The sequence below is a fragment of the Biomphalaria glabrata genome, chromosome 6, assembly GCF_947242115.1.
Source record: "Biomphalaria glabrata chromosome 6, xgBioGlab47.1, whole genome shotgun sequence".
Taxonomy (NCBI): Eukaryota; Metazoa; Mollusca; class Gastropoda; family Planorbidae; genus Biomphalaria; species Biomphalaria glabrata.
In genome coordinates, this window is record NC_074716.1 from 2,110,301 (window position 1) to 2,137,197 (window position 26,897).

Sequence of the window (26,897 nt, forward strand, 5' to 3'; positions counted from 1 at the left end):
AATGTTAAGGTGTCATTCAAAAGAAACAGTTGGCAAAATCGAACAAGGGAATTAATCTTGTAATTTGGTTTTTAAATGGAAAAAAATAAATCTAATAACTTAGATCTACGATATGAACTTTTACTAAAACTAATATAGATCTAGATCTAGATAGTCTATTCTAGATCTACAATTTGTGAGTGTCAGACTTCATTCAGGAATAAAAGGTAAAAATTCGGTATTAGTATACGACACTAGAAACGCTAAATTAGGTTTCTCTTATATTTTCAGAATATGCAGAAAAAAATGCAGATTACAAATATGTAATTTGATTTCCTCGGAGATAAATAGTTTTTAAAATATATATTTTTAAGTTTTATTTCTTATTACCATATATTGTCATTGGAAATACGCCATTTTGGTTTTAAGGCTTAGTACTAGACTATCTCCCTTGAATTACTTGCCAACTTTTTTCTGTTGCTGCTTTGTCTTTCTTTCTAGCAGCTATTAGATCTAATATTAAAATTCATTTAAAATGCAAACAATCTTTTGTACTTTGAAAAATAACTAAAAATCGAAATTAAAATCATGTAGTTAAAGTAATAACAACAGACAAAAAAATTAATAGAAAAATAAAAAAATAACTCTAAGCCTAACAAAATATCTTTTATTGGCAAAATAAAAGTAATTAAATAAATAGATACCGGTACCCTGACTTTAAATACATGAAAATAATAGACATTAAATGTTATTTTAGATATTAAAAGCATGCAAGAAAAAATCAAATAGCCAAATAGATCTAATCTGAATAGATTGTAAGATGAAATATTAATCAACACTTTAAAATTTAGGCTAAAGCATCATACTCCGAGCAGTCGATTTGGCAAAAAAACAGTTACATGTGGCCTCTTGTGGTACAACCACATCAAAGTGATTACCATTTGTATGCAATAGTGTTATGTTGCAGCATATATGGTTGTCTGTGAGAGATAGTATGTATGTGTTTGCATCATGAAATAAAGGTTTTAATAATAGCCATGAGTATTTTGTTTTGTTGTGGTTTGGTGAGAATGTATAGGTGTCTCTTTGCAGTAGTGTAGCAGCTGCAAGCATTTCTGCAGTTGTGGCCCATGTTGTATCTTTTTTCATCAGCTCCATATGCTGCTGTTAAAAAAAAATATGGTAGCTATAAGTACAAGTTCTTTATCCTTCTCTTATTATGTACGGTAACTTATAATCATATTGAATGAAAAACAATGCACAATATAAGAACAAGCAATATCTACAACAAGGTAGAGAAAGTAATGATAGGACTGAAGAGTGGAAGGGAACTCCTTTTATAACAGATTCGGGAAATGTTACAATGGCATCACAGTTAGTAACCTTGTGATGGCTCCAAATAGGGATGGGGCGATGAAAATCAAAGGCTTTATCAAATCTCTTTAATGAGATGAAAGAGCTTCAAGATAACAATACTATGTCACTACTTCTGTGGACCAAATAGGGGAGGGGGACTAGAATCTATGACAATCAGAGTGTATTTGTCATACGTAACTACTTCTTGATGTAACTACTTATAGACTGTCGGCCAACACGATATGATCCAACCACGGGAGTTTTTGTCGCCATAACTATCTGTAGAAGCTGGCCGACATTATAGGATACAACCAATAGAGTTTTGATTATGACATCGTTATGTTGCGTCACGTTTCAGTCTTAGTCTCATCCGACTAGACCTCAGTTGAACTGCATGTCGGTGAAACGAACCGACAAAGAAAGCGAAGAAGGATAAATTTTGACCAAGTAAAACACCGTACCTTGCCCTTCTCCCTTTATGAGCATACCAGCGATCCTAGCAGTAGATGACCTAATATGACCACGGCGCCGGCGAAGCTCCGAGCAGGGGAAGGTGATGTTACATCACACCTAGTTCTGCCATAAAGACAAAGATCGCGTGTGACGGCCGGCGCAGCGAGGGTTTAAAGGTACGTAAGAATTAACGGATAAAGAATAAAAATCGCCACCTGTACGGTACGGCGGGAGAGAAAAACTTGCTTTGGACTCCGTAACGGAATGTAATACATGGGCGCTAGTGAATCCATGTGAAGAGAAGGGTTGGTAGGTGGAGTCGCTAACCCCCCCCCCACAACTACACATCTTAAACAAATTTAGTGTAATAGGTGAGGAGTTGTTTTTTTTTTAATGAACTCCGAAAGTAAAGATGCATAAATTATCTAAATAGTAGTGTATATTCTTCTTATCTGTTTCTTTATACATTGGCTTTTGTTCCCCACTCTACGCAAAGTAAATTTCAGATTGTGAAACATGATAGTTTAACAGGTGCTACGTAACGTTTAACAAAGACGTTCGTGATCTAGTTACACTCGACCTATCCTCCCTCCAAGAGAGGTGGAGCCAGAGGTAGTGGTAAGAGTTATAAACACAGACATTAGTCCTATCTGATCATAAAACACACGCCAAACAATTTCTGGTAGACAGTAGACTCCACTCAGAAGACCTCACGGCGAAAGAGAAAGGGACACTGATCTGTGTCAGCTTCGTAAAATTCTTTTTTTACGAAAATAGAGAGCGCTCAAAATTCGTTAGAAATGTATAGATCTAACTGTAGTCTTAATCATCAACAGATAAACATAAAAGTATCATTTCTTATAGTAATAAGTTTCCCGTACTAGATCTATATCATTTATTGTCATTGCTCTAAAAAGATCACTAAGTCATAATGCATAATTTTGTTCAAAAAATAATAATAATTAAACATAACATGTATATCTCGATGCGTGTTTCATTTCATTTAATTCATGCATATTTGTTTTTTATTTTATCATTGTTTCGCTTTGCTGGGTGAGTTAATATATTAATTATAGATCTAATTGTTAACATATATTTTTTAATTAATAATTTCATAAGTAGAAAAATAGAAGAAACAACAAGTTCATCAATTTATTAATAACATTTTATTTAGACCTTCATTTTAGTAAATACACTTAAAAAATCATAAGTTGACAGCATAAGAACAAAAACTCTCTTTAAAAAAAGTTATTGAAAGTTCAATATAGGTAAGGGAGATAAATATGCTTAACAAACAACATGGTGGTCGGCAAAGGTATCTGCGTATCTAAACTATTACCAAAAAATTACATCCTGAATCTAGGAAATTACCCATTCTAGTAAATTCTACATTCTACATGATCTAGAATCCTAGGTCTAGACTCAGATCTAGACTAGACTACATCTGTCTAGAGTCTAGCGCAGTAGTCTGACTGGAGTCTAGCCTCAGACATGTCACACTCACATTTACTTTACTGTCTTTACTGATTTATATTAGTTACACTTACACAGCTAAGTAAAACTAAAACTAGTAAAACCAACCTGGAAATCTCCTCACATCTCAAACAAGACAAAAATAAGAATCTTTAACTCTGACTCTATCACTCTATACTAATGTCAAGGCAGTTCTACTGTATGATTCTGAAACATGGAGTCTCAAAATAAATTGGAGAAGGAGAACAGCTGAAGCAACAACAAAAAAAGCACAGACCTTCATCAACAGTATCTTAAAAATATACTGGTACAAGAAAGTAGAAAACACCAAACTGTGGGAGATGAGTGGGCAGAAAAATATAGAAGTGCAGATCCTAGAGAGGTAGTGGAGATATGTTTTGGTCACACCCTTAGAAAAGATACCAACAACAGAGCTAGGCAGGCCTTAGAGTGGAACCCCCTGGGAACAAGACGTCTACAGAGGAAGACCAAAAAGAACATGGCAACGTACTAGATGAAGCCGAGAGGACAGGAAAGAGCTGGAAAGCCATTAAAAAACTAGCAAGAGACTGTGAAGTGGCATGTTTTTACTGAGGCCCTATGTTCCATGAGGACATTAGAGTTAAAGATTCTTATTTTAGTCTTGTTTGAGATGTGAGGAGAGGAAAGAGACCCTATGTTCCATGAGGACATTAGAGTTAAAGATTCTTATTTTAGTCTTGTTTGAGATGTGAGGAGAGGAAAGATGAGGATGATGATGATATATACTAGATTATATATAAATACTAAACTGGGTACTAGATCTATATCTAGACCTAGATTTAGATCATTCTCTTATATTAGACTTAATCTAGCCCAACCCAAACCTCCTGCAGAATAGCAGGGGATGACATACTGAATAAACAGGGGGCAGGTTTGAACTTAAGACCAATACCAACAAGCAACAATCCAGAATGTATATACACACAACCGGGCTGCCATCATGGATCCTGTTGAATGTGTTTGAGCGAGACCAGTCATCATATTAGGCCTGAACTCAGATCTGTGACTTTGACAACCTGTGGTCAGTGGAGACAATAGTGACATCTTTGCCACTTCAAAAGTCTTCAGGCCTACTATGATGCTTGATCTTGGTTTGAGTTTGAGTGTGTCTTAGTGTACTTGTGGGATAATACTTTAGTCCTTTTCTTTATCAGATTTAATATAACACTGTTAGAGGTTATAGATCTAATAGAAGGTTGTTTTTTTTATTTACTAGTCTTCGTGTAGTTTTAAAGACATGACGAGTAGGGCATAATCATCTTCTTTTTTGAAGTAACTTCTGTATTATATAAGATAAGACAAAATAGATTTCTATATTTAAATCAAGAATTTAATAATCCAAATTTAATGATTTAATAATCCAAATTTAATGATTTAATAATCCAAATTTAATGATTTAATAATCCAATAATAATCTATGGTTTATATTTAAATATAATCATCTCTCTCTCTCTCTCTCTATTATATATATTTTGTATAAATCTAGGTTTATAAGATATACAGATCTATGTTCAATAATGGTAAGATGATTTTATTGGTCCAAACTAAAGGAAATTCTGTTTGATTACTATTGTCCATCTAAGCATTAGTACCATAATACTATGACAATAACAATATATATTTATTATTTATACACAGGTAAATGCAAACGTGAAGAACATTCACACACAAAATATGATGATCAAGATGACATTCTACTAGTCTGGTTTAATCTGCCCCTACCTTGGATTGATTGATCAGAAGAACAACATAAACAATGCCTCTTGTTGAGAAAATTGGGGAAGACAAAGATGTTATTCCTGACCACTTGACATCACTGACTATCAAAGAACTGAAACCTTCCACAAAGCTTTTAGATAGATATTTAAAGGTTAGTGGCAATGCACTATGGGCTGAATTTAGATAAATATTTAAAGGTTAGTGGCAATGCAATATGGGCTGAATTTCACTTTATTTAGTTTAGCTAAAGATAATGTTTCTATCAAACTAAATAAATGTATATTGAACTAGAATGGTTGAAGTAGCCTAGAAAGTTTTAAAATCAATATATAGCTTCTCCTTCCTTCATGATCAAAGATGAGCTTTTTTCCTATCCTATGAAGTTGAAGATGACTGTTAAGTCCAATCATCGCTTTTAAAAGCCGGCCGCATACATGGCATGGATAGATTTGGTCAGTTGCAGATAGGCCCGCTTCTTCTCTCAGCTGGTTCAGCTTTCTTTCAGGTTGGCAACTCTCTAAATCAATGACTGTAGTGTTGAACAGTTCTGTTCATTCTGGATTTTTTTTCTTTTTTAAACTTTTCGGAAGTTTCTTTGCACAGTTCTGTCCTGTATATATATAAGGCTTGTTTTAGATTAAGCATTTAGGAGTAGTGCAGTATTTTATGTGGCTACACCTCTTAGCCTCATATTGTAATGGAGACAAAAAATATCTGCGCGTGGTCAATTCAAGTTTTGTCCTCCAAAGTAGTATAAAAACATAATACGATTAGAACTATTTCTTATTCCATATGCTAGAACAAAGTCATACAAATGCATCCCTAGTGCTATTTGAGAGTGGAATGGGTTGCCTGAATCAGCCATCTATTTCAAAGACCATTTGCTGCCAGATGTTCTTCTCTATGACAGTTAGGCCAGCTGGCACCTGAGCTGCTCTTTAAAATGTTTCCTGGAGGGGGGGGGGGGTTGCACCTCTGCTATGCTGTGCTTCTATGTAGTGTGGGACTTTGAGTAGTATATATGTGCATGATGCAGCCTGAATTGTGCCGATGTGCCGAAAAAACAAACAAACCAATACTATGTGTGTGTAAGAGATATTAGCATTGTACAATATTCAGATAATTCAATATGTAGGTCTTGTAGAGTATATTTTGGTTGTTACTTTCTCATTTTTTTACTTCATACCATTATATGTTTCATGTACTTCAAAATTAGTGAAAAAAATTATTTAGTTAGTAGCTCATCTTATTTTCTTATCCTATAGATTACAGACTTTTATCTGCTTATCTTATAGATTAAAGACTCTTTATCTTCTTATCTTATAGATTACATAGATTACAGACGTTACTTCAAGAAAGCAGATAATTATGTCCTACGCATTTCATGTGTTAATCTTGTCATGCATGTCAATCAGTGACTTAAACTCTGCTAAGTCATTGGTTTTCCTGGCTGATTCAGGCAACCCATTACATTCTCAAATAGCACTTGTACGATTTTGTCATAGCATATGGAATAACATATAGTTCATCTGTTCTTAGCATGCATTTTATAGAAATATTGAGGACAAAACTTTTCAAAATTGTATTCACACTGCGACGATAGTTGTAGTTTGAAAATTAATGCAACAAATTGATATGTTGACTGTAAATAAAATGTATATTTTTTAATAACTTCAGGTTAAAGTCCAACAGAAATGGCAACTTTCTACTAGAGGTCCTGGCTCAATTAAATTAACTCTTGTTGATGGTAAATTTTTAAAAATTGAAATAAATTATTATTAAATTTTAAAAAATGCCTTCTTAATTAATCTTGTGTAGTAGTAAAAAGGCCACTGGTTCATTATATATGTTAATATTATTTTGTTAATAATAATAGTGTCACAATTTCTTGTTCAGGGGATGGCACTGTCATAGATTTTCTCGGAGTGGGGAAAATAGCACACGACTTAGATTCTGTTACCTGTGGGGTAAGTTTTTTTTTTTTAGTTTAATCTCTTGTTGACATGAAATAAAAAAAAAAATATTTTGAAGAGTTTTTATTTCTATTAAATGTTTCAATGACTTGAACTTGACCTGTCAAGGATGAGATGAGATCTACAACACTTATCTCCCTTGCACACACAAAAAAAATGTTTGACCTAATGCTTTCAGCGCCACCTTTCAGTGATGACTGACTAGACCTCTCTCTTCACACAAACTTCTTTGTTGCAACTTGGATCCATTCCTGAAAGACCCTCCCTTCACCTGTCACTTAGTCTGTTAAACTGTTAGGGGCTTCACACAAGATCTGTTGATCGTCTTTCTCCATTTCACTCTGTCTTTTGCCTTGGATAGAATTTCTTGCAATGACAGGCCTGTCCATTTTTCTTGTCTTTTTGTCTTCCCACCACTTTCTCTGACTACCTCTTCTTCTTTTTCCCGGTACTGTTCACTGTAAGAATGTTTTTGCTAGCCCTAAGGATCTTGTTATACGGCCATAGAGCTCAAGTTTTCATTTTGGACATCAGTTAGCAGGTCATCGTGGGATCGGATTGCTGCATTAATCCTGTTCCTAATCTCTTAATTTGTGATTTGGTCTTTGAAACTGATACCTAGTATCTTTCTTTAGCATCTCAGTTCCATTGCTAGGATCCTCCTCTCTAGATTTACAGTCAGCATCCAAGATTCACAAACATATAAGAATGTGGCCTTGACCAGGGGGTGAATCAGTCTGATGTTAGTGTTGAGGGCTATGCCTTTGTCTTTCCAGATTAATTTGAGTTTTGCAAGTGCTGCAGTGGGCTGTGCAATTCGGGACAGTAGTTCAGATTTGGTCCTTAACCAGGTTTAATACATTTCTACCTAGATCCTTCATAGTGGTTCACAGACTTGTTTCTACTTCTTGATTCATTTTATGGTCTGCTTAAGAGTCTTCTGTGCTTCTATTGATTGAGATTGTTAAAAAAATAAGTACTTTTAGATATATTTAGATAATTCAGTATAGTTGGCAGCATGTCTTTGTATGTTTTAAGTTGAAACAAATTTTTAAAAACTTTCTTCCCAAAGGAAACTTTAATTTTAATAAGATTTGTGTGTCAAAGGGCAACATCGGATTACAAAAAGCCATATTTGATCATTGCTGATGACACGAAACTTGAAAAGTCCCTGGTTTGGGTAAGTTTTTATAATTCTAAAATTGTATTTTATTATTGACAGACCTGTTTTTTATTTTGAAAACTTTTTTTTTTCAAATAGTTAATTTCAATAATTAATGGAAACCATAGACAGAAAAAAATGCCTTTAAAAATAAACCCATTTTAATTAATTTATCTTGTACTCAGACTGGAGTGAATTTTTTAAATTTAATTTTTAATATTTAATTAATTTTTTTTGGAAGCTAAGAAATTCTGTGGTTTATTATTGTTTGTTTGGTGAATTTGATAAAGTTGACTAACGAGACTGTTTATTAGATTTTTATCATTTTCTCTACCTTCATAGATTCTAAAGATTAAGGATGAGTGCTGTATTTCACATAACCACACAAATCCAGTTGTGACATTAATATTTTCCCACATTGAATGCATACAAAGTATTGTTCGCCGGAGGTCTATCTAAATTATTCTTTCTTGTTATTATTGTAGAGTTTTATAAGAGTTGACCCGAGCTGTTTGAGTTTTTGTAGAGGTCTATATGAGCTGATTTTAGTTTTTTGATAGAGGACAACAAAGATTTTTTTTTATGGTTTGAAGGATTGATGTTATGTAAAATTGTGGTATAAATATTGCAAAAGTTTTTGTTACTGCATGAAAGTAATTCGGTTTGATGTGAACAACATTTCATTACAGATCTTACTAGACAAATGTGAATCAAGTTATGCGTACACGTTTCAACCATATTAAAGTTTGACATATATTTCATCTTATGTTGATGGCTTAAATTTTCACTTCGTGTTCATCACTATAGTTGATTGGATTCCAATAAAATTAGTATTAATGATAAGTTGGTTGATAAGTATTGATAATGATGGGTTTAAATATAAGTATCTCATAACTGTTTAAAAATTGTAGATTGGTACAACTCAAAGCATTGTCTCATTCCCTGTAATTATGTAAATGGAACAAAACTATCAACATTTTTTTGTGTGCTTATGATGAGAACTGAAACTTTTCTGTTATGAGTTCATTGGGTCATGAATGAGATATCCTAAATAATAGTGAATAGTGAAAAATCATTATAAATTGGATCTCAATTATAGTTCTTTACTTTCCCTTACTGGAATGGGAGCATCTGTCTAAAAAAAAAAAAAAGAGATCTATCAATGCCATGAAGGGATGTTTGCTTAGGCTTAAAATAGCTTTTAGCATCCATTGCATTTTGTCGTTTTTTGTTTTTTTTTGTTGGTTTCATGAATCCCATTTGATTTGATTAAAGTTGTGCCTAATTTGATCACTTTTTTTTTTTTTTTTACATATTTTTTTTTTTTTTTCTACAGATTTGTAAGAGTGGTCCAGCTGTTGTATATAAACAAGGAGATAAACCAGCAGACAGCAAAGTGGCTTTTAAGAATCACTTAGAGGAACCATCTAGTGGTCCGAGGGCAAAAGTGGTTCAAACAAACGGTTCAGTAGCTGGAAAAAAAGAAGTGGATAAACGAACTAGCCGAGCAACTAGAAACAAAGAAGTGGTTCAAAACAATGGCTCACCAGCTAGAAACAAAGAAGTGGTTCAAACAAATGGCTCACCAGCTAGAAACAAAGAAGTGGTTCAAACAAATGGCTCACCAGCTAGAAACAAAGAAGTGGTTCAAACAAATGGCTCACCAGCTAGAAACAAAGAAGTGGTTCAAACAAATGGCTCAGCATCTAGAAAAAAAGAAGTGGATATACAAACTAGCTCAGCAGCTACAAACAAAGAAGTGGTTCAAACAAATGGCTCACCAGCTACAAACAAAGAAGTGGTTGAAACAAGTGGCTCAGCAGCTACAAACAAAGAAGTGGTTGAAACAAGTGGCTCAGCAGCTACAAACAAAGAAGTGGTTGAAACAAGTGGCTCAGCAGCTACAAACAAAGAAGTGGTTGAAACAAGTGGCTCAGTAGTTGGAAACAAAGAAGTGGATAAACCAACTAGCCCAGCATCTAGAAACAAACAGGTGGATAGAATTGAGTATTTGTAGTTCATAGCTTTCAATGCTGACTTTAGGCGAATAATATCTAATATTAGTAACACTAGGACAGAAGCACTTTAATGTTGACCTCTTTCCTCAGCTTCCAAAGAAGTCTCCGCAGTACACGTACAAACTTCTGTCTGACCTGGAAGTCAACACTGTTGTTGATGTCTATGGAGTCGTCAAATTCTCCAGACCTGCCATGAAAACAAGAGGCCAAGGTAGGTAGAGCTCTTAAATCTTTTACATTGTTCTCCTGGATGCTGTATCATTAACACTTCAGTACTAATGGGAAGCTATGTGCTGAAACAATGAATGATGCAGACAAATTGAAAGGCAGGTATCACAATTTTAATGAGAGAAAAATGTGAATTAAATAAAGTATAAAAAAAAAAAATGGGAAGTCCTGGCCAGGGCAAACCATGGACACAGAGACCGCTACATAGCACATAGTCAGTAGTGATAATTGTTTTGCTATAATTGATTTACCATCTTTTGTGTGAAGCTTGGGTGGGGGTAGGGAATTTAGAAATCCCCCCAGGCCCCCATGGGGGGGGGGGGGGCTAATTTAAAAAAAAAAAATTATTTTTTTTTTACATTAAATGTTACGCGAAATGCAGGGGACCCAAAGAGGTCAAGCCACCTGGGCCCCCAAATGATGGCAAATTCCTAGCTGCGCCCCTGTTTCTAATCTTTGTTTGTTTTTTTTTATTTCTAGTTGCTAGTACCCCCCCCCCCCCCTCCCCATCTATCTTGCTTCAGTTTATTCTTTTCTTTACTCTGGTGTGTCAAGGACAAGTATCATTTCTAAGTTCTGTTTCCCTTTGAAAAGTTGATCTCTCTCTCTTTCAGACTATCTCTGTGTCGTTGGATTAGTTGATCCCTCGTTGACAGACCCAGAGAGTAAGCTCCCTTGTAACCTGTTCTGTCGAGATGCTGACAAGTTGCCTGCTCCTGAAACTGGAGATGTTATCAGATTCCACAGGCTCAGGGTGAGATAATTAGATACAAGCAAGGTGGTGTCGTGAAATAATAAAAATTAACTCATTGTCAACGGAATTACTTTTCACGTTCTGACCTAGTTATTTACTTAGCTCATTTGAAGCGTTGGGCCACAGTATGAGGGAACTAGTTATTATCTGATATCATTTTAAGGAAACGCATGCCCTTTTTATATAAAAGAAACCATTTTTTTGCTGTTGCAACATTGTCGCTAAGTCAAAACTCTCCCTTTCTATGAAACAAATAAGTAGTTCCTAATCGTGCCGTAACAACTATAAAATAATAAAAACATGACGAGGATTTTAGGACGAATAGCGAAATGTAAACAGACTACTTTAGACGGCTTTAGAGAGAGGCATTTATATGAACGTAGAGATTTAGCTTGACGACATGCGACAGTTCCCTTCGTTATTATTAAACTTCCAATATTCGCTACCAGCGTCGGCTTGCTTATATTGCTGGCCTTTTGCCTGTGTTATTTGATTTCGTTATTTGAGTGTTACGTCCGTTTCACTTACCTGCATAATACACAACGGAGAAACGTCTAACAGAATAGAGCTTATTTTCTTATCTCATTATCCTAAAAAAAAAAGTATTTTAAAAAATTGCCTCTAACCATTTAATACTCATTAAAAAAAAGAAACAGATCTTGATGTATAACAAAGACAAAGTATTCATCATTAAGTTTAAAGCAGTTTAAGCATTTAGGAAAGACAGAAAATGAAGACAGAAAAATGAAACCAAAAAGTTTTCCAATGGAAAAGAAATGATCAAAGTGTCTACGAGAATATCATTTTGGAGATACTAGGTTATTTAATGATTACTTATATACTATTTATAGGCTGGATACTATGAACAATTTATTATGTATTAAAAATTTAAGTAATGTACCACTTTCAGACCTTGTGTTTTATAGGGCGGATCATCTGTTTTGGGGGCTGATAGCTAATAAGGTAGTCATGTGGCCAGCACCATGACCAACCTCCTTTATTTAAAAAAAATAATTTTGTCTTGCTTTGTATAGCACATTGTACATGCTTATAACATTTGCAAATAATGTCAGGCACCCATTAGAGTTGGGAGAATTCAGAGGCACCCTAAAAAGTCCAAATTAAAAAATCACACAATCTTCACCAAGATTCAAGCCAAGCGTGTTTTGGCTTTGCCACCTTGTCTCCATCATATTGTATTACAGAATAGAAATGCTTTAAATTATAGACGTTATATAAATGTTTAGGTGAGTATAAAAATGCATAATTTGAAGAAATTAAAACTGCTGTTGCCTGAGGGTCATTTCAATTCCTTATTTCCTTATTTGTGCTTTCCTTGACCATAGATTTTCTAATGACCTTTAAGATATGTGCTGTACTTTTAATAAGTATTCTCCACTTTTTTTTTTATTTGGTGCCTGCCTCTATTCATGTGGAAATAAACAAGGCCTGGTCTGGTCTGTGAAGTATTTTGGGAGGGGGTAACTATACTGTTCTCATTTAAATTAAAAAAAAAAATGGTATGCCACCATAATTGATAAAAGCCAACCCTGCACAGCAGTCATACATAATTGTTACAGCTATACATTCCATCAAGATATATATATATATATATGTATGTATAATAGGGGCTACTTCATACAACCATTCTCTTATGATATAAATTATGTGATACCTAATGTTTCATAGATTCAAACCTTCAATGGACGTCTCCAAGGCTCCAACGCACCTGGTTTTCAGTGGCTGTTGTTCCAAGGGTCATGTGACAGGAGAACATCTTCAAGCCCTAATTACACTTTTGAAGAACATGATCAGCAGAAAGTGAGTTTGAAATCTTTGTTTCCCCTTTGGACTGGGTTAAAAAATAAGACTAGACTGGTGCAAGTCTCTAGCTAACTGGTAGCTAAGCTATCTTCCCATTTTCTTTCTCTTTAAGAGAGGTGCTTGGGACCAGTGCTAGACTAAGCTTGTGCAGGTGCAGCTTTAGAGGGAATGATTGTGATGCTATTTCATCAGAATATGTAGTGGGGTATGCAGGAAAGGAAAACTCTGAATCAGATGTCTTAAGGATTAAGTTAAAGCTTTTCATGTAAAGAATTAAAATTAGGGCTGGAAGGAGGGTGCCAAGATCAAATTGATTGAAATTATTTGGGAATGGAATGAACCTCAAATTCCTTAAACCAAGTGAACATTTTGTTCAGTGTCATGACTTGAATGTTTTTTCAGGTGTCGCAACTGATGGACTGGTGGAATGAACTAAATAAACTGACCCTGACACCTCTAGCGGACATGCAGCCAAAGCTGTATTATAACCTTGTGTGTCAGGTGAGACCTATTCTTGGTTTATTTCTAACTCCTACATTCTAGTAGGAAGTAATATTCCTTACCATAAGAAGAACTGGTATTTATAAGATGAAAGAAAAACTTAATGCAAAATTATGTTTAAGGGCCATCTCCAACAAGCTATTGTCAAATGTTTCACATGTTTTGGATGTTCCTTGAGAGTTAAAGATAATCTACTTCCCCTGGGATGGCAGCAGGCAGGGTGTGAACCTGGGACCATTTAGACGACTGATTGACAGTCCAGCATGCATACTGAATGACCAGGCAGCCATTCCAATATCATATTCTTTTAGATTCCATCAAACTGTGTAATATCTTAAGGTCTTTAAGATTCCATCAAACTGTGTAACATCTTAAGGTCTTTAAGATTCTTCAAACTGTGTAACATCTTAAGGTCTTTAAGATTCCATCAAACTGTGTAACATCTTAAGGTCTTTAAGATTCCATCAAACTGTGTAACATCTTAAGGTCTTTAAGATTCCATCAAACTGTGTAACATCTTAAGGTCTTTAAGATTCCATCAAACTGTGTAACATCTTAAGGTCTTTAAAATTCCATCAAACTGTGTAACATCTTAAGGTCTTTAAGATTCCATCAAACTGTGTAACATCTTAAGGTCTTTAAGATTCCATCAAACTGTGTAACATTTTAAGGTCTTTAAGATTCCATCAAACTATGTAACATCTTAAGGTCTTTAAGATTCCATCAAACTGTGTAACATCTTATAGTCTTTAAGATTCCATCAAACTCTTAGTCTTAACATCTTTTAGCCATTTCTTTTTTGTATGGAATAAAAGTACCTGGCATTAGAAAATGAACTATAAAGATATAAATAGTGTGTCTTAATTACCTGCTAAAAATGTTTCTAAAATTTGTTTTTTTTTTTTTTAAATTAATATGATGTTTTCTCTATGTATCAGGTGATCAGAGTTTGTGAGTTGGAGTCTAACTGTGTGCTGCTTCGTGTCTGGGATGGAACACATTTTAATTGGTACTTAACCTTCTCTCTACTTAACATGATTTGGACTTATCACCTACATTTATTCAGTCTTCTTTGTAATCCTTTGTACTCCCAGGGGAGCATAGGGCCGCAACCACACCTCTCCCCCGAACTCAGTTCTGAGCAGCTTTCTTCGTCTGCTCGCATGTCATTCCAGTACCCTCAGCTTCACTGATGACTGACCTCTTCCAGGTTTGCTTGGGTCTGCCCACTTTCCTCTTTCCTTGTGGGTTCCAGTCAAGTGCCTGCCTTGCAACATTGGTAGCTGGTTTTCACAGGGTGCGTCCTATCCAGCTCCATTTTCATTTTGTGATGTCTTGGGCTATGGGCTTTTTGCCTAGTTCTCTCCCACAAATCTATAGTAGTTAACCTACCCCCACAAAAACACACAATCAGTACGTATTGAATCTAATATGATGACTTGTACAAATGTTCCTATCCAATATAATCAATAAATCAAGTAGTTAAGTCAGGAACTCACTTTGTACAACACTAAGATATGTGGCAAAGAAAAAACAACTCATTATGTCTAGTTCTCCGGATTGTAGAATGTGACATTTACTTCTGCCAATGTTTCTCCTCCTGACGCAGGCCTGTGAAAACAACCAAAGAAGAAGAACTGAATGGCTCACTTAAAGAGGACGCTCGTCTTGTCAAAGCTTCTGAAGGATTAGCGTGCGACATTTATGTGTTTGACTGTCATTGTCAAAGTGCAGCCGTTGTTGAGGTAAATCTCCCTGAGTTCAATCTGACATGTCATTATACTGTATAATCTCTCTTTCATCCATCCCAGTGGCACTACAGCCCATGGAAGTCCCTGGCCTGCTTTAGTACATATCTCCATTCTGATCTATCCTGGGCTTTATGACGCTTTCCTAGCTTACTAAAACTTTGTTTAAATTCTAAATTGAAATTGAATTATCTGAACTCTTAAGATGGAACCTCTTCAGATTTTAAAAAAAAAGAAATGTCTCCAATTTGGTAATCTTAATGTAAAGTTCCACTTTCAGACCTTGCTATCCATTTCTTTGGCCAAAGGTTAACTAGCAGGGTGTCATGTGGCCAGCACAATGACCAACCACCTTCACTTTACCAACTGAATCAGGTACTCGTTAGAGTTGGGTGGACTCAGGTGCACCCTAAAAAATCCCAAAATTCTAAATCCCATTCTCCGAGATTCAAAACTAGGATTCCAGGTTCAGAAGTCAAGCACTTAATCACTCAGAAAAGTAGTTTTAATTCTTTAATTACAATAGCCAGTGTTTGCCTACAACTTGACACATTGTTTAAGTGGCTTTTTTCTGTTCTATATTTACTCATACATAAAGTTATTGTAAATTTTTAAATTTATTTTTGTTGTTCTTTTTTAACTTAAAGTAATTAACTTAGATAATGTGATTTTTGTGTTAATACTTGGTCAAGCTGTAAGTAAATTGTGTGTTTATTGAATGATTTTCAGCCTGGTGATTTTGTCCAGTTTGTTAACCTACATGCTGCTGTGTACACAGAACCAGTTGAATTAACTCTTCATGGAAATGTTTCCTTTGGTCGTAAAGTCGCAGTGCTGCCCCCAGATAACTGTGACGTTGTGAAACTAAAAGCTGTTCTTGATCCCTTGGTCGAGCAGAGTGACAGGCCTGTACAAGAAGAAAACGACCCAAATGGAAGGTCCGGAAGAAAAAGGCATCACTCACTCTCCACGCTAAAAGAGGAGATCTCTTCACCCAATAAGAAACAGGCCCGTGACACAAACAGCAATGCCTGCGAGAGTTCTCAGACTTTGTCCAAGTCTCTGCCTGGAACCTCTCCACATTCTTTAACCGAGCCTCGAAATTCTTCCACTGCCTTTGAGAAACAATGTACCATAAAACAAACAACTTCACGCGCAACTACTTCTGAAGAAAGAACTTTGATTTCTTCAGATTCAAATGCCGCCAAGACGAAGACCAATCCAACTAGTCATGTGAGTAAAGAGCATGTCATTGAGGTTTGTTGTGAAGAGATTTTCAAAAACATGCCTGCTAAACAAAGGAAGTGTTTACCTCCCTTCACTGCATCTCAGTTGTCTCCTTCAACTGCGTCTCATCGTGATTTAAGTCAAACAGTGGTTCATCCCAACAACATAGGTCAGTGCTGTCCTAAGCACCAAGAAAAAGATCTAATTAAACTCTCTGCCTCTCCTGTAATGCATCACGAAATAATTCATTCACTAAATCCTGTTGGGAGTGAAAGCGGTACTATTTGTAAAACTTCAAACACCAGGGAAGGATTAACTTTCAGTGACAATTCTGTCAGTGACAGCTTGGACTCACCTTCAAGCTATCATACTGCTCCGAGCCCAGGCGGCTGTGGCATGGAAACAGGCAGCTGTGACATGGAACCAGGCAGCTGTGACATGGAAGCTAGTTCTGATCAAAACTTGCCCAGCCATGACCAGACATCATCCAGACATGACCAAACATCGTCCAGACATGACCAGACATCACCCAACTATAAAATAGTTAAAAAAAAACCTTTGGTTTTAAAAAAGAAGGGGCAAAATCAAGAGGAAAAAAAACCTTCCAGCCTGTTCCCGCGGTGTTTAGAAGGTGAAGGTCACATCATGTGTCATGACACTTACACCATATACTACGTTAGTTCCCAGGATTCTATGCCAGATAGTTCAGAGAAAAGTCAAGACTCTGACATCAGTGACAACTTGTTCAGTGGCTGTACCAAGACAACCGTTGTCAGGGGCCATAAGACTCGTAATTGTAGCCAACCAGCTGTCATTAAAAAGTCACTTAGTCACCTCACCGACCCAACAGTAAGTGACAAGCTAGTCAGCTGTTGTAGCCAGCAATCTGTCAACTGTGATACTTCGTCAGACCGTGGCGCCAAACTAACTGCCGCAGACGCTTCAGGTAGCCAATGCATGAGGCCAAATTCAACTAATGGCAGGATTGTCAGTGGTCAGAAAAAGCTTGTTGTTCACAAGAAGCTTCTGCTGAATCCAGCCGTCAAGAAACAACTCAGGTGTATGCTGAAAACTTCCACAGGTCAGTGTTTCTCTTATTCTAATGCTACATACAAAACTCATTTATAAAAGCTGTGATTCTGTTACAGAACAAATTTATATGGAAAATAGGGGATAAACATCTTGACTACCTATCAAGGGGGCTGGAATTCAAATCTCTTTTTGAGCTGAGTTGTGTAGGCATAATGCCTAAAAGAACTATAAAAACCTGTCAGATACCCCCTACGCCCACATGTCCATGAAAAAGATTGATCGTGGCAGACAGGATATAATACAAAAGTAATGCTGTTATTACAGAAATAACTTTCTATCTTACTGCTACGTATATAAAGTTTGAAGCTTTAATACTGATACCAATGATGACTAAACATGCTAAGAAAATGAACAGCACCAGAGTACAATAGTTTTTGAGAGAAAGAAAAGAAAATATGGAAAAATAAAGATAATCTATGACAAGAACTTGTAAGCTTATCTATATTTCACCATATTTTCTTCACCTTTTTTTTATCAATAATTAGTAGACTCATGTAAAGTAACGTTCCCTTTCAGACCCTGTGATCTTTGGGGCAGATGATGTAAAAGTCATCTGTTTCTGTGGCCCATGGTTAATGAGGGTGTCATGTGGCCAGAAAAACTATCAACCCTTTTATTTTTCCCCAACTAATGTCAGGTACTCAATAGAGCTGGGTGGACTTAGAGGCACCCTAAAGATCTCAAAAGTAAAAATCTCAGCCTTCACTAAGATTCAAATCCGGGATCCCTGGTTTTGAAGCCAAGCGCTTTACCACTCAGCCACCATCCCTCCTAGCATACTCAAATGTTACATGTCATATTTTGTTACTATAGAGAAGTGCCTCCAATGCTATGTGATGATGAGTTATGTAAATAATATCATTCAGTTTGATGTGGGTGACTGAAAAGTAAATTCATAAGTGTCTTGTTGTTTGAACTGTTATGTGTTTCCTTCATAAGTGTCTTGTCATTTGAACTGTGATGTGTTTCCTTCATAAGTGTCTTTGTCATTTGAATTGTGATGTGTTTCCTTCATAAGTGTCTTTGTCATTTGAACAGTGATGTGTTTCCTTCATAAGTGTCTTGTCATTTGAACTGTGATGTGTTTCCTTCATAAGTGTCATGTCATTTGAATTGTGATGTGTTTCCTTCATAAGTATCTTGTCATTTGAACTGTGATGTGTTTCCTTCATAAGTGTCTTGTCATTTGAACTGTGATGTGTTTCCTTCATAAGTGTCATGTCATTTGAATTGTGATGTGTTTCCTTCATAAGTATCTTGTCATTTGAACTGTGATGTGTTTCCTTCATTAGTGTCTTGTCATTTAACTGTGATGTGTTTCCTTCATAAGTGTCATGTCATTTGAATTGTGATGTGTTTCCTTCATAAGTATCTTGTCATTTGAACTGTGATGTGTTTCCTTCATAAGTGTCTTGTCATTTGAACTGTGATGTGTTTCCTTCATAAGTATCTTGTCATTTGAACTGTGATGTGTTTCCTTCATAAGTGTCTTGTCATTTGAACTGTGATGTGTTTCCTTCATAAGTGTCTTGTCATTTCTACAGTAACTGTAGGACATCACCTTGTTCCATTCACCACACTGTCTGAAGTCCTGCAGCACAATGAGCCGTCCAAGTTTAGACTGCAAGTGAGAGTCCAAGACTTTCTGCCCAAGCCTTCTTGCTGCCATGCTTTAGTATTTCTCAGCTGCCGTCATTGTCTCCACAGGTAAATACAGCGCAGTGTCTTCTTAGTAGAAGAGCTGAACTTTGTGTGCAAGTCTGAGAGACTGGTATAAGTTTATAAATAACTGCCTCTGAAATCAATCTTTAGAAGAATGTTTTATCACCACAGAAATATTACTTTGCAAGCATATCTTTGCAAGCACCACAAAACATTATGCTGGTAACAGCACGCAACAGTGACTATTTAAAAAAAAAGTCAACAGATTATTTCTATTGCTTAAACATGAATATGACTAAAACATTATCATTTTCTTCTAAAAAAAAGGTTTTAAAATTGGTTTCTTAGTTTCCTAAATGAATGATGATGTATTGATTGTGTATGTTATAGTCCAGTATTGAAGTGTATGTTATAGTCCATTATTGACGTGTGTATGTTATAGTCCAGTATTGACATGTGTATGTTATAGTCCAGTATTGATGTGTGTATGTTATAGTCCAGTATTGATGTGTATGTTATAGTCCAGTATTGACATGTGTATGTTATAGCCCAGTATTGATGTGTGTATGTTATAGTCCAGTATTGATGTGTATGTTATAGTCCAGTATTGATGTGTATGTTATAGTCCAGTATTGATGTGTATGTTATAGTCCAGTATTGATGTGTATGTTATAGTCCAGTATTGATGTGTGTATGTTATAGTCCAGTATTGATGTGTATGTTATAGTCCAGTATTGATGTGTATGTTATAGTCCAGTATTGATGTGTATGTTATAGTCCAGTATTGATGTGTATGTTATAGTCCAGTATTGATGTATATGTTATAGTCCAGTATTGATGTGTATGTTATAGTCCAGTATTGATGTGTATGTTATAGTCCAGTATTGACATGTGTATGTTATAGTCCAGTATTGATGTGTGTATGTTATAGTCCAGTATTGATGTGTATGTTATAGTCCAGTATTGACATGTGTATGTTATAGTCCAGTATTGACGTGTGTATGTTATAGTCCAGTATTGACGTGTGTATGTTATAGTCCAGTATTGACGTGTGTATGTTATAGTCCAGTATTGATGTGTATGTTATAGCCCAGTATTGATGTGTATGTTATAGCCCAGTATTGATGTGTATGTTATAGTCCAGTATTGATGTGTATGTTATAGTCCAGTATTGATGTGTATGTTATAGTCCAGTATTGATGTGTGTATGTTATAGCCCAGTATTGATGTGTATGGTATAGTCCAGTATTGATGTGTATGTTATAGTCCAGTATTGATGTGTATGTTATAGTCCAGTATTGACGTGTGTATGTTATAGTCCAGTATTGATGTGTATGTTATAGTCCAGTATTGATGTGTATGTTATAGTCCAGTATTGATGTGTATGTTATAGCCCAGTATTGATGTGTATGTTATAGTCCAGTATTGACGTGTGTATGTTATAGTCCAGTATTGATGTGTATGTTATAGTCCAGTATTGATGTGTATGTTATAGTCCAGTATTGATGTGTGTATGTTATAGCCCAGTATTGATGTGTATGTTATAGCCCAGTATTGATGTGTATGTTATAGTCCAGTATTGATGTGTATGTTATAGTCCAGTATTGATGTGTATGTTATAGCCCAGTATTGATGTGTATGTTATAGTCCAGTATTGATGTGTATGTTATAGTCCAGTATTGATGTGTATGTTATAGTCCAGTATTGATGTGTATGTTATAGTCCAGTATTGATGTGTATGTTATAGCCCAGTATTGATGCGTGTATGTTATAGCCCAGTATTGATGTGTGTATGTTATAGTCCAGTATTGATGTGTATGTTATAGTCCAGTATTGATGTGTATGTTATAGCCCAGTATTGATGTGTATGTTATAGCCCAGTATTGATGTGTATGTTATAGTCCAGTATTGATGTGTGTATGTTATAGTCCAGTATTGATGTGTATGTTATAGTCCAGTATTGATGTGTATGTTATAGTCCAGTATTGATGTGTATGTTATAGTCCAGTATTGATGTGTATGTTATAGTCCAGTATTGATGTGTATGTTATAGCCCAGTATTGATGTGTGTATGTTATAGCCCAGTATTGATGTGTGTATGTTATAGTCCAGTATTGATGTGTATGTTATAGCCCAGTATTGATGTGTGTATGTTATAGCCCAGTATTGATGTGTATGTTATAGTCCAGTATTGATGTGTATGTTATAGCCCAGTATTGATGTGTGTATGTTATAGTCCAGTATTGATGTGTGTATGTTATAGCCCAGTATTGATGTGTATGTTATAGTCCAGTATTGATGTGTATGTTATAGTCCAGTATTGATGTGTATGTTATAGTCCAGTATTGATGTGTGTATGTTATAGTCCAGTATTGATGTGTATGTTATAGTCCAGTATTGATGTGTATGTTATAGTCCAGTATTGATGTGTATGTTATAGTCCAGTATTGATGTGTATGTTATAGTCCAGTATTGATGTGTATGTTATAGCCCAGTATTGATGTGTGTATGTTATAGCCCAGTATTGATGTGTGTATGTTATAGTCCAGTATTGATGTGTATGTTATAGTCCAGTATTGATGTGTATGTTATAGGTTTTAAAATTGGTTTCTTAGTTTCCTAAATGAATGATGATGTATTGATTGTGTATGTTATAGTCCAGTATTGAAGTGTATGTTATAGTCCAGTATTGATGTGTATGTTATAGTCCAGTATTGACGTGTGTATGTTATAGTCCAGTATTGATGTGTATGTTATAGTCCAGTATTGATGTGTATGTTATAGTCCATTATTGACGTGTGTATGTTATAGTCCAGTATTGACATGTGTATGTTATAGTCCAGTATTGATGTGTGTATGTTATAGTCCAGTATTGATGTGTATGTTATAGTCCAGTATTGACATGTGTATGTTATAGCCCAGTATTGATGTGTGTATGTTATAGTCCAGTATTGATGTGTATGTTATAGTCCAGTATTGATGTGTATATTATAGTCCAGTATTGATGTTGCTTGTTCTCTGTACTTATACCATGTTTTTTTTTTTTTTTTTATTTCTCTTTTTTTTTCCTACTGCTGTGCCAAGTCAAAGTCATTTCCATCCTATTTCAGTGAAAATTGTCAAGACTTGACTCACACAGAGAACCAGATCTGCTGCCAGTGTAACAACAAAAGCACCTTGTCGCCAACTGTGATGATGACGTTTACTTTGTTTGATAACACAGGCACCATTGTAGCTCATCTAGTGGATAAATATTCTGTAAGTTGGTAACACTTTGCTAATCTTGAAAGGCGTAGTTATAACTTTTCATTTGAGATGGAGGGGGAGCTATAAAATCAGAATACTTTGATTAGCTACAAGTCGATCGTTGATTGTATTAAAAAGCATTAGTCGTTGGGATTAGAACTGAGAGACCTGGACACTGATACAAATAACAGAGAATCTGCTAAATACTTGTAAAGAAAAATTCTGGAGCTATACAAGATGAAACTGGATGGAGAGCACACACTAATCATGTGACGATTCTTCAATAGTGAGAGATTTTTAAACAGAATTATATTGGACAGAATACCTTGTAAGAATGTCAAAGAGCTAAGAAGAAAAAATTTAGTTTTTTTACTAAAGTCAGGTGATCCAAAGGCAGAGCATGGATAAGAGGGCTTGATGATGTAGAGCAGGAATTCTCAACCTGTGGGTCGCGACCCCCTTGGGGGTCGATTGACGATTTGCCATGGGTCGCCTAAGACCATCGAAAATATGGATTGTTATTGTCTATTCTTCTATTGCTGTGTGTGTGTGGGGGGGGGGGAGGGTCGCGGCAGAATGGGGGATTGTAAAAAGGGGTCGCCGATCTTAAAAGGTTGAGAACCGCTGATGTAGAGGCTTCAGGAACGGAGACAAAGAGCTCAGGAGAGATCTAAATAGAAACATTATTGAAGCTGGCCAGGATCCTCCATGTCAAAGTGATTGGTTTGGATAGATATTAGAATTTGAGGCAAGGTCTACTAGCATCATGGGGTCAGGAGTAAGGTTTATGATTCAACATTTTTTTTAGACAGACATTGTGAAATGTTACTAGTGTTAGGGGTTTAGAGCTAGTTGTAAGATTCTCATAACATTTAGGATTTAAAACAGAGCTTGCAATCAGGAAACAATTGAAAAATTAAAATATCAGAAATTGATTTAAAAATAAATAAATTTAACAAACAATTTTCTAATAAAAGCTATTTTTGTATAGCTCCATTTCCTTGGTAATTTCCCTTTTCTTTTCTTATTCTTTGTGTCACATGAGATTATGTTCATGTATTGCTAAGTAATGACCAGTATGTAGCATATTCCACTAATCAAAAGTGTGTAGATTCCAGTTGAGCCAACAGTGCAACACTATGGCTTGTATAGAACATATATTGTAAGTAATAATGGTTGCTGACCCAAAGAAAATTTGACTTGCCTAAATTGTGCTGATGTTCCAAATACCTAAAAATATCCTAGAAACTCTATTGCCTAAGAAGGATTTCCACCAATCAGACTCTTCACTTCTGCTTCTTCTGAAGTTTCTAGATTGGTTGAGATCATGTTGGGGGACACCATACAGCAAGGTTTCTCTGTCACATTTTCTCCTGGGTATATGAGGCTAACTGGGGCAGTGTTGCAGAGTGGTAAAGCACTTGGCTTCTGAAATGAGGAGTCTAGGGTTTGAATCCCAGAGAATTTCAGGATTTTTATGGCTCCTTTGAATCCACCCAACTTTAATGGGTACCTTTCATTAGTTGGGGGGAACTATAAAGTCGGTAGGTGTTGGGCTGGCCGCATGACACCCTCATTAACTATGGGCCACAGAAACAGACGACCTTTACATCGTCTGCCCCATAGATCGTAATGATTGAAATAAGAATTTTACTAATTGCTAAGGCACCAAGCAGTCTAAAATCATTTCTGTGTTGCTTAGACCACAAAACATTTTCTCTTTTCAGCTTCAGTTTTTCCAGTTGAACTCTCCCCTGGAGTTAACTGACAAGCCAACATTTACCAGGGTGGTGCAGTCGCTGAACACGTTGTGCCCTGATGGTTTGTCTCCAGAAGTGTTCCCCCTTATGGAGTGCTGCATTATGGCTTTCAAAGACAATGGCTCTATGAGATATCATATCTTTGATACAATTTTGGTCTAACAGGTCTCTAATCTCTTTCCCTCCAAATGATCTCTGGATAAGAACTGTAGATAGGATGCAATAGAATTCTCAATATGTTATGGATATGTTATGTTATAATTCACTCCACTCTATATTTATTAAGTTCACTATATGAAGAAATCACTATATTATAACCCCACTTGTTACACTGGGGTGAAGTCTCCCTTGCCCGTGTTAATGTGCACAAGTATGAACACATTTCTATTACCATAAAAAAAAAATCTAACTTTTCCTAATTTCATTGACTTGCTTCTAAGCACTACATGGAATGATTAAAAAAAATGTGTATATTTTATCAAATTTTGTTTAGTAGAATTGTGTTCAATCTACATGTCTTCTCAAAACTATGCATTTTTTGTTATTAAAATTTTTTAAAAAACTTACTGTTGAGTAGAATAAGAAAGTTCTAGACTATAAAGGCCTAGACCAGAAAGTTCTAGACTATAAAGGCCTAGACCAGAAAGTTCTAGACTATAAAGGCCTAGACCAGAAAAGTTCTAGACTATAAAGGCCTAGATCAGAAAGTTCTAGACGATAAAGGCCTAGACCAGAAAGTTCTAGACGATAAAGGCCTAGACCAGAATGTTCTAATATATCTTTATTATCCTCAATGATTGTGCATAATACATAACAAAACATTAGAACAAAAGCAAAGGAAGTATATGTTCCTCTCAGTTTCACCCAGACCTCACATCTGCAGGTTGAATTGTAGTCAATGATTTTATTATCAATGGAACAAAAGAGTTCTTGTGCTATGTGTCATTGAAGAGTTTGTTTGATTCTGTTGGTTTGACTTGACACCACTCAATCATTTCAGATTGACCAAATGTTGTGCCTTATTAAAGTAAGTCTCATCATTGGCTATATACTTATATATATATATATATCAGATCATCTATTCAATGTTGATAAACAGAATCTCTTCAAAGTCAATAGATCGTAAAAAGTTTATCAGAGTTACATCTTGTTATAAAGCTTGGTTGTTGTCTTCAAGACAGTTACAATGATTTGACATTAGAATCATTTTGTCTTGATAGTATCTCGAAATAAAAAGTTCACTGACCGCTGACTTCATTTTTAAGTCTCTAGCTGTCCCGGCAATTTTTTTTTGTTTCGCTATTTTGTGAGTTAAATTTTGTTTATGTTGTTGACAATTTATTATTCAAGATAAATGTACTTAGTACAATGTGACTACATAGCTCATTAGCAGAGCAAAAATTATTTCAGTATTTGTTTGTGATAGTGATGACAAAATCACTTAGAAAGCCTCTAATGCAGGCACCAGTGAAGAAGGATTAGTGATTCCTCTTGTTGTTGTATCAGATTGTTTTAAACCACAGCCGTCTATTAGTGACTAGAAGAGGAAGCAGGAAACGGATGTTCAGCCAACACTTCTCTAGACAGCTCTGGAAACATGAAAATTTGAATTTGTTTTACAATTGACTTTTCATTTATAATCTTGAAATAAAAAGTTCACTGACTGCTGACTTCATTTTTAAGTCTCTAGCTGTCCCAGCAATTTTTTTTGTTTCGCTATTTTTGTTAGTTAAATTTTGTTTATGTTGTTGACAATTTATTATTCAAGATAAATGTACTTAGTACAATGTGACTACATAGCTCATTAGCAGAGCAAAAATTATTTCAGTATTTGTTTGTGATAGTGATGACGAAATCACTTAGAAAGCCTCTAATGCAGGCACCAGTGAAGAAGGATTAGTGATTCCTCTTGTTATAGTATGAGATTGTTTTAAACCGTCTATTAGCGACTAGAAGAGGAAGCAGGAGACGGATGTTCAGCCAACACTTCTCTAGACAGCTCTGGAAACATGCAAATTTGAATTTGTTTTACAGTTTACTTTTCATTTTAAAGCATTTTGTTTTTAATTTGTTTGTTATCTCTCAGTCTATCAGAGCAGCAGCTTGTGTTTCTGTTAGAGACACTTACCAGTAAATACTCTGGACTAAATCTGTTGTTTATGTAAGGAAAGAAAGTGACTTTAAGCAACTCTTAAGATTTTTGTAAAATAGTTTACATGTTTCGGATGTTTCTTCAGTTTCTGAAGATAATTACATCCTAGCCCAAACCTTCCGCAGGACAGCAGTAGTGGGCATTGTTCGAATCCAGTATCTTCGAGACCACAGAACAACTGTCCAGAGCACATACCACATGACCAGACAGTCATAAAAATTTATCACATGTCAAATTATTTCCAAAGACGTCACAAGAAGTGACAATTCAGTTATGTTACATTTTGTTGATATTATGTTCATGTATTATTTTTTTTTATCTCTAAATAAAAGTTGAAGTCAAATTTCAGATTTTTAAAATCCTTTATTACTTGTAGTTGGATTGCTTTTTGTTTTTGTTTCTCAGAACAGATGGCTAGGATTTAAGAACTCTTTCTTTACAAGAGTCGTTTAAACATGGAACAGTTGCCTGAATCAGACGAAAACAGGGAGATTGCATAGGACACATTTTTAAAAATAATACCGGGTA

At 35.5% G+C, this 26,897-nt stretch overlaps 1 protein-coding gene across 3 annotated transcripts; it reads left to right on the forward strand.

Moving 5' to 3' along the window:
* The first annotated feature begins 50 nt into the window (after positions 1–50).
* LOC106080187 (uncharacterized) lies at positions 51–26,714 on the forward strand. 3 transcript variants are annotated; one of them, XM_056033150.1, is made up of 16 exons: positions 51–206; positions 4,942–5,173; positions 6,700–6,769; positions 6,919–6,989; positions 8,068–8,175; positions 9,494–10,150; positions 10,266–10,386; positions 11,018–11,157; positions 12,847–12,978; positions 13,384–13,482; positions 14,421–14,491; positions 15,092–15,227; positions 15,960–17,538; positions 19,094–19,256; positions 22,322–22,469; positions 24,185–26,714. In XM_056033150.1, exons 2-16 carry the CDS (start codon positions 5,060–5,062, stop codon positions 24,377–24,379), a joined length of 3,804 nt encoding a protein of 1,267 aa, XP_055889125.1. In that variant the 5' UTR covers positions 51–206; positions 4,942–5,059; the 3' UTR covers positions 24,380–26,714. The 3 variants fall into 3 exon arrangements, with proteins under 3 accessions (XP_055889125.1, XP_055889126.1, XP_055889127.1); XM_056033151.1 differs by lacking the exon at positions 51–206 and adding an exon at positions 2,999–3,103; XM_056033152.1 differs by lacking the exon at positions 51–206 and adding an exon at positions 3,093–3,167.
* The last annotated feature ends 183 nt before the right edge of the window (positions 26,715–26,897 follow it).

Excerpts from the sequence above, each read along its gene's own strand:
- LOC106080187 (XM_056033150.1), top strand. The coding sequence starts at position 5,060 with ATGCCTCTTGTTGAGAAAATTGGGGAAGACAAAGATGTTATTCCTGAC. Across the intron at positions 10,387-11,017 it reads CATGAAAACAAGAGGCCAAG|ACTATCTCTGTGTCGTTGGA; the intron begins GTAGGTAGAGCT and ends TCTCTCTTTCAG. Across the intron at positions 11,158-12,846 it reads TCAGATTCCACAGGCTCAGG|ATTCAAACCTTCAATGGACG; the intron begins GTGAGATAATTA and ends AATGTTTCATAG.